At 45.1% G+C, this 8,023-nt stretch overlaps 1 protein-coding gene across 1 annotated transcript; it reads right to left on the reverse strand.

The window, feature by feature from the left end:
* Nucleotides 1-3,513: 3,513 nt before the first annotated feature.
* On the reverse strand, nt 3,514-6,288 carry LOC119268353 (protein YIPF1 homolog). Its single transcript, XM_037549963.1, has 5 exons — nt 6,101-6,288; nt 5,911-6,031; nt 5,609-5,825; nt 4,232-4,499; nt 3,514-3,919 (listed from the first exon to the last, which is right to left on the reverse strand). Exons 1-5 carry the CDS (start codon nt 6,158-6,160, stop codon nt 3,713-3,715), a joined length of 873 nt encoding a protein of 290 aa, XP_037405860.1. The 5' UTR covers nt 6,161-6,288; the 3' UTR covers nt 3,514-3,712.
* Nucleotides 6,289-8,023: the final 1,735 nt, after the last annotated feature.

Consider the following 8,023-nt stretch of genomic DNA (forward strand, 5'->3'; position numbering starts at 1 on the left):
AGAAAGACTGAGGGAGGCTTATCTCATAAAGTAATCCTTAATATCCCCAGGGACCCTAAGGGTCAAACATCACGATTCAAGTTTCCTAGGCCTGAGCATTCGACGAATCTATCCTCAAAGGAAGATCATCATAGGGTGGTTGGAGGGAACACCATCCTCAGTGACGATAATTGTGAAAAACATTGTGTGCCCATGAAAGTGCATCTAATCCCTTTGGTTGATTTTGATAATTAATGTCAACATATCTCAAAGAATAATAATTTAAGTAACTTATATCATGAAAGTTCTGTTAGGTTGCAACAAACGAGATGAGGTGCCCCCACAAATTCTCATAGATAGTGTTGGACAAGGCAAGGACTTATCTATTTATTTTGCATTTTAGTGGTCCAACATCACATTGCATCAATAGGCATGTCAATACTGTCAAAAGGGGAATGAGGTTGCTAAGATGAGTTTCTTTCTCTGTGTGCTTAAAGATCAACTCCAATGCCCTCAAAATACTCCACTATGTCTACCTACGCTTCTATACTTAAGAACTTTTGAGCTCTTGCAATCGGAACCTGCGAGGCCATTAACCCAAGTATAGCTATTGCAAACCCTAGCTATTCAGAACCGCCAAGCATTCCACTCGGAGTCACCAAGGGTGTTGGCAAGCTTTATGTTACCCTCTCAAAAATTCCGAATGCATTCCAGAGTGTGTGCCACCTGCGAGGTAGTCCACTTGGAGCTTTTAAACTCAGTTCCAACCTTTCGAGTCCTTTGAAAGTTGCCACCTTTTGTATTGATTGAAGCCTCCATGCAGATCACCCAGGAGCTTCTGAGATGTGTTAAAAAAGTGTGTAACAGTCATATTTCTAGTCAACCCCATATATAGCCCCACCTTCCCATCAGTCCACTCATACCATATATTTTTAAGAGAGAATATCACCTTCTTGTGTTGATTTCAAAGGGCTTTCTACTCAAAGCCAAGTATTTGAGATCTAACCCCCCTTTTGCTTTCAACTCTTACCTCCCCAATCCAAGGCCATATCTTGAAAGAATTGAGTGTAGAGGTATTTTGAAGCACAAGAGCAAGAGATCTATCACCAAGAAACCTCTTTTTTAATAAACTTTTGGAGGGCTGAGATCGACTAGGTGCATGGGAGTTTTCTAGTTTGTGAAGAAACCAAGAAGTTTGTAAGGGCTTGGAGATCGATTACCTCATGAAGATGTACCTCGGGTGAGGCTAGTTCTTCCTGGGAGTATGCTGTGATGACATAGCTTGGTTGTTCCTTCATGGACCCTTAATCGAGCGATCCACAGTTAACGGGAACTAGTGTTTGTCAAAACAAATGTGATGCGAGGTGAGAACCTAGAGGGTGGTTGGATCGTAACAATGGTAACTGTGGTGATCAAGTGAGTACCCGAGAAACAAGTAGGCAGGCGACTAACGATCAAGCTTGTGCTGGAAATTTGAGGAAGTGTTGGGGTTAGAGACACCCGAATACGCGAAGAACAAAGTAACCTGGAGCAATGCTGAGCAAGAGTTTGTGGGATGAGCGCCCGAATCTGGAAGTGTAGTGTTCGTCGTTAAGGAGGAATGCAGTCATGGTGAGCACCTCCACAACTGGGTTGGCATCGAGGCATGGAACAACAGCAATCACATATAGAAGATGAGATGCACATATCTTTCAATTGTGCTTTTGCCAAAGCAGGATGGTTTTCAAAGCCTTGGTACATTAGAACTGATTTGCTGAATCATAACCAGATTCTTTATTCAATACCATTACAAGTTTAGTAAATTCTAATCATCCACATGCCACCTTAAATAATATTTTAATATTTTTGTGGTGCCTTTGGAAATTCAAAAATGATAAACTTTCTCAAAAAAGGATATCTCTCCAATTCATGTCTACCCTGCAGCCCAAGCTATCATAAGGAGTATGTCTTTGGAACAAAATGTAAACACGCAGGAATTAGCAAATTCTGAAACATAAATAATCCATAAGCATGGCAGGGACAAACATATCAAAGGGACTACAATCGACAACGCTGAACTTTCGACTTCAAACAAGATTTCTACAGTTGCGGCTTGGAATGGACAGGGACAATCAAGCATGATAACATGGGGAAAAGCAGGTGTAGGAATATTTATGCAGGTACAAGAAGGAAAATCAAGATGGAAGATCAAGTTTTCAGCATCAACCATGCAAGCATAATCAGCGATTCACACAGAAGCGCTAGCAATCAAGTTAGCAGTTATTATCTTCAACAACACGGGATTACAGGAAGCAGTCGTTTTAACAGATAATCTAAGACTGGCTAAAGCAGCAGCAGCGAGAGAACCGAGCATACAACCAGGAAATTGGATAATAAGAGGACTTCTTACAGACTTTTGTGCCCTCACAAACTCTAGTAATGTCCAGGTGTTTCATGTTAGCAGGAATCATAATAGAGAAGCCCATGATGCAGCAAGCCAGCAAGGCAAGCTTATTCACAGGAATCTCATCCATATCAAAGTACTGTAACTACTTGTAATATTGCAGATCACCAGCAATGGCATCATTCCCTGGAACAAATTATTCCAGAAGTAATACAGCAGGGATATGTCATTCATCATGTAAACTGTTGTTACTTGGAATGAAATGGCGCTTAGTGCGTCTTTGAGATGTTCAAAAAAAAAAGAGAACCCAAATTTATCAAACTTGACAGAAACAGGATTGTCACGAGTGAGTTGGTGACCAGAGAGTAAATTCTTAACGAGAGAGGGAGAGAGCAAGACAATGCAAAGTTTAAGAGGAATATAGGTAGTGATGAGGGAGTCATGGCCTGTGTGAGTGATCGAAAGTCATTCACCCCCACCAAGATATGACGAGCGGTACAAGAGGGCGGATAAAGCGAAGATTACAGCTCAAGCTCATGTGTGACAATGAAACCATGTCGAGGTATCAGTCGGAGCTGCTTTCGGACGGCGAAAATTGCGCTGGCACGGTTTGAAGTGGAGTTTGCAGAGGCCCCATGTCACAAGGCTGAGGAGGCGCAAGTGTGCTGCTGGAGCTAGCACCGGGCCAACCCTAGTAGCAACCGGACAGAGATACGACGTAGGGAGCATACTCATATGGTGCAGGCAGCGACGACATATGTCCGACAAGATAGGCCTACTGATGCAGAGTGCCCGGGAGGGGGGCGAGGATGGCATAGCCAGGAGCGCGCCACACCCACGCGTGCACCATGCCGGTCACAAGTTCACGTCTAGCACAGAGCCTGCGGGCAGAGGAGTTCACGACCCTATACTAGTCTCCCCCAGCTTATTGGCGAGCAACCCTGCTCCACTCGGTGTCCCCCAGCTTATTGGCGAGCAGCCTGCTCCACTCGGTGTCCCTCCAAGAGTAAGGAGCACGCAGCCTGTCCCGCTCGGTATTTTCCTAATTTTGGGTGCTACAGATAGCCAAGATTGCTACAGACAGCGTGTATCTGAAATAATGTACAGATATAAACCTGAATATATTAATCTCAAGTGACTGGAACAAAAAGTAAACCACAAAACATACTCTTTAACCCCATAATAACCAAAGGACATTTTGCCATTTCTGTGATTTCAGAGGCTAACGAAGTGGTATGTGTTCGTTCCTGAGTGTCACATGTAAGGTGGGATGTATACCTGGAAAATTACATCAATGAATCGACTCCTGCATGCTCATTTCTGACTAATACAAGAAGCAGCCCCATCTCCCTATACAGTTATCGTAAAGAAATAAAGTTTCAGCAAAACAGCCAATCCCAACTGCAACAAGAATATCCCTGCAACGATCAGAAACCACCGCTCCCCAGAGTTTAAGATGTGGGCACGGAGATTGACAGCGACGAAGGTAGCAGACATAAACCCAGCGACACCAGCAATAACCCATCTGAATATTTCTATTGGCACAATTGACAGAAGCTGTAACACAAATGGAAAAGAAAAATGTTAGTCCTCAGTTAAAATAATTGTCCCTCCTTTTACTTGTTTATGACATTGAAGTGTTGGCAGGAGTAAATCAAGATCATTTGAAGAAACTACAGGTTTGCCTGGTAAAGAGGGCATGTCACCGGCAACACTAAACCATATAGGATCAGTTCATATCAGATAGATAACTTAAATACCGCAAACTGAACTGATTCACAGTTCAGTACACTTACATCTAACTGAAATGGAAAGCTAAACAAACAGAAAAGAATTCAAAGTCTATCTGCATATTGAGGATGTACTGACCGAGGCTGGAATGAAGATGAACAAAGAGTACCCATACAGGCACCACAATTGCACGAGTCCAGCAGGTGCTGAGAAGTACTTAAGAATGACATATAACCCAAGGGGAACAAATGTCACATAGCCATAGAATAAGCCAGCAGACCATGTAACCAGGTTAATATCATAGGTCCACTCTTTCTTGTGCCATTTGTGGGAAAGGTAGGTGACAAACGTGGCAATGGAAGCAGCAAAAAAAATCAGGGTGGTGCACGTCCAGAATGGCCCATACCTATTAAAAACAAGTTATTGTGATGTCAATAATTCCAAAGTAAATTGATTAGAAGTTCAAACTTACAATTCTTAATCATTCATTGAATTCTAAATATAACATTCATTAAAAGAATTGTTAATTTAATTATCTGTATAAATAAATCTTCCACGGAATGAACTGGTTAGAAAAAATCAGAACATGGTGAAGTGCTAATATAAACCAGCACGTGTGGCTCCTATTATTATTGTGAAATTTAGACGTAGGCAATAAAATAGGTGGCAGAAATATAGTTGATAGCACCGCAAAGGATACTCTGCACATATGACAAGCTATTTAGATCATATCGGACTATCAGTTACAACACTTAATCGTTGTGAACCAGTACTGTCCTAAATTGATATGATTAGGACTTGTTTTATTATTCGCTGTAGGAAGAATCAGGATAGATACATTTGCATCGCGGTACAAATTAATGAAATAAAATAGTCTACAGAACAGCTGAAATGAAACCTTAATGTAAGCATTTGAATATTTCAAGGCTTCTATAAATTATACACGTGATTAAAGGAAAATAATTCTAGGAAATATCTGCCACTAAACGATTAGCTTTCCATCAGGATACCAAAGGATGAAAGGAAAATATCCAGTATTCCACTTAATCCACTTGCATAAGAAAAAACAACAGCAACCAATGTCACGCCCTGTGCTGGAAATTAACCCTGCTCCCTCTTCTAAACAAATGGCCTACCATTAGAAGATACTTTCAAGGCCAAGGAATCATCTTAACAGCATTACCACTCTTCACAGGCATTAATCATCCGTGTAGAGATCAGGTGGATCAAGAGCAATACATCCCACTATACCATAACGCAGAGCTTATGGAACGGTCAGACACAGAAGGAACTGGTCCATGAAACTAAAACTTTATTCTGAACTAGTAGACCAACAACACACTCTCATTCCACAACTGAAGACATTGTATCAGGAATCATGTCCAGCAAAAACACTAAAGCATTCTAACATTTTACTACTCTTGCCGCATTCATTCTCAAGCATACAGATCTTATCAACAAGATGAATGAAGCCAACATATATAAATAAAGTAGGGGAATGCGGGTAAAGCATACAGGTCGGGTTTGTCGGAAGTCTTCTCTGTGAAGTTGCCGCGGAAGGGGAAGACCGACTCCCAGATCCTCTCCACGACATCGGACGTGTCAACGTCGAAGTAGGGCTTGTAGGCCGCTACCGAGAACATCCGGAACCAGCCGCCCTGCGCGGCATCGTCCGACCCACCATCGCTACCCCTGCCTCCGCCTCCCCCTCCAACCTTGGACGAGAAGGTGTCTGCACAGCCGCTAGAACAAAGTCAGATCCGCGATGGAGATCCGATGTAAGAGAAGAGAGTGGAGAGGAGGAGATCTGATCTCACCGTCGGAGTCAGTGGGCGGGCGGTAGGCGCCAGAGATCTTGCCCTTGGCTTCTGAGGGTGGGAAGGTCTGGAGGTTGGACTCGGTGAACTTGATGGTCTGCGGATCTGGCCCCGTCGCCGCCTGCGCGAGACGTGAGAGGTGAGGCGCGAGAAGAGATGGACGGTGGGCGAGGGGTTGATGAGTACTTACCGGGACGGATCCGGAGGCTTTGGGATCGTCGAGGGCGGAGTAGCCACCGCCGGACATCATCTTGACCGGCGACGGAAACAGCCGCGGCGGGGGATCGGGGAAGGGAAGCTTCGGGGCGGAGCAAGCGTCCCGCAGCGGCAAGGTGAGAGTTAGGCGGGCCGGCCGCGTAAAGAGATGGGTGGATGTCTTCTCGGATCTTGTTGCGGCTGTTATAAACCCGCGCCTTCTTGCCAAGTGAAACAGTTGCGGCTGTTATAAACGGGCCGTTTTTCACGGGCCGGCCCATGTTCAAGCGTGTCCGACATGTAAGAGCATTGTCTAAAAAAAATCTCCAGCCGTTGGCCCGCCGGAGACATAAAAATCGCCGCCTGAAAGCGAGCCGACGGCAGAATCGGCGCTGGGGCGGTTGGGCATCCAGCCGTCGGCCCCAGGCACCGATATCGGTCCATTTTTGACCGCTTTTCGGCTTAGATAAATAGAAAAATGACCCGATATCAGCGTGGTTCGGTGTTGAATTCTCAACATAAATAATTCTTTTATCACATAGTTCATCACAGAAAATCAAATAGTTCAATAAAATAGTGCAACAACAAATAGTTCAATACAAATTATATAGTTTAACGAATAAAAACACATATTTCATCACACGTCGAGCCCGGCGTCGCCCTTGATCCTTCATAGGTGCTCCACCAGATCCTGCTGCAGTCGATGGTGCACTTGTGGGTCTCGGATCTTTCTGACGCATATTGTGGTAGGTAGTCCAGGTTGCCGATAGTTGGTGATCAACTTCGGCTAGAGGACCCTGCCTGTAGTATGGTTCAGTGTCAAACACTGGCTCTTCCTACTCGCTCTCGATGATCATATTGTGCAAGATGACACATCAAGTCATGATCTCCCACATTTGATTTTTCGACCAGGTCTGAGCAGGGTACCGGACAACAGCAAATCGAGATTGGAGCACACCAAATTCCCGCTCGACATCCTTCCTGCAAGCCTCCTGCACCTTGGCAAAGTGGGACTTCTTGCCTCTTGACACATCGTTTGAGATAGTCTTCACAAATGTAGACCATCTCAGATAGATGCCATCAGCTAGGTAGTACCCCTTGTTGTAATGCTGCCCATTGACCTCGAAGTTCACCGAAGGAGAATGACCTTCAACAAGCTTGGCAAAGACAGGGAAGCACTGCAGCACATTGATGTCATTGTGAGTTCCTGGCATACCAAAGAAGGAGTGTCAAATCCAGAGGTCCGGTGTGGTCACCGCCTCAAGTATCACACCGTAACCGCCTTTGGCGCCTTTGTACATCCCCTGTCAAGCAAATGGGCAGTTCTTCCATTTCCAATGCATGCAGTCGATGCTTTCAAGCATCCTAGGAAATCCTCCTGCTGCATTCTGTGCTAGGATCCGAGCAGTGTCTTCCGCATTAGTGTTCGCAAGTATTGCGGTCCAAACACTGCCACCACTGCCCGACAGAACTTGTAGAAACACTCAATGGTGGTCGACTCGGCCATGCGCCCATAGTCGTCGAGTGAATCACCGGGAGCTCTATATGCAAGTATCCTCATCGCTGTCGTGCACTTCTGGATTGAGGTGAGTCCAAGTTTGCTGGTGCAATCCTTCTTGCACTTGAAGTAGCTGTCGAACTCCCAGATGGAATTCACAATCCTAAGGAAAAGCTTTCGGCTTATCCGATAATGACGCCGAAATGTTTTGTCGCCGTGCAGTGGAGTGTCGGTGAAATAGTCGAAGTAGAACATGCATTAGCCTTCGAGACGATGTCGGTTCTTCTCTTTCATCCGCCCCGGCGCCGAGCCACCTCGCCGCGGCTTTTCATTGCTCGCCAACAAGTTGGCGACGGCGGCGAGGACCATGAGATGTTCCTCTTCCTAGACGTTGGCCTCGACTTCCTCCTCCAGCAGCGT

This window comes from Triticum dicoccoides, chromosome 3A, assembly GCF_002162155.2.
Source record: "Triticum dicoccoides isolate Atlit2015 ecotype Zavitan chromosome 3A, WEW_v2.0, whole genome shotgun sequence".
Lineage (NCBI taxonomy): Eukaryota > Viridiplantae > Streptophyta > Magnoliopsida > Poales > Poaceae > Triticum > Triticum dicoccoides.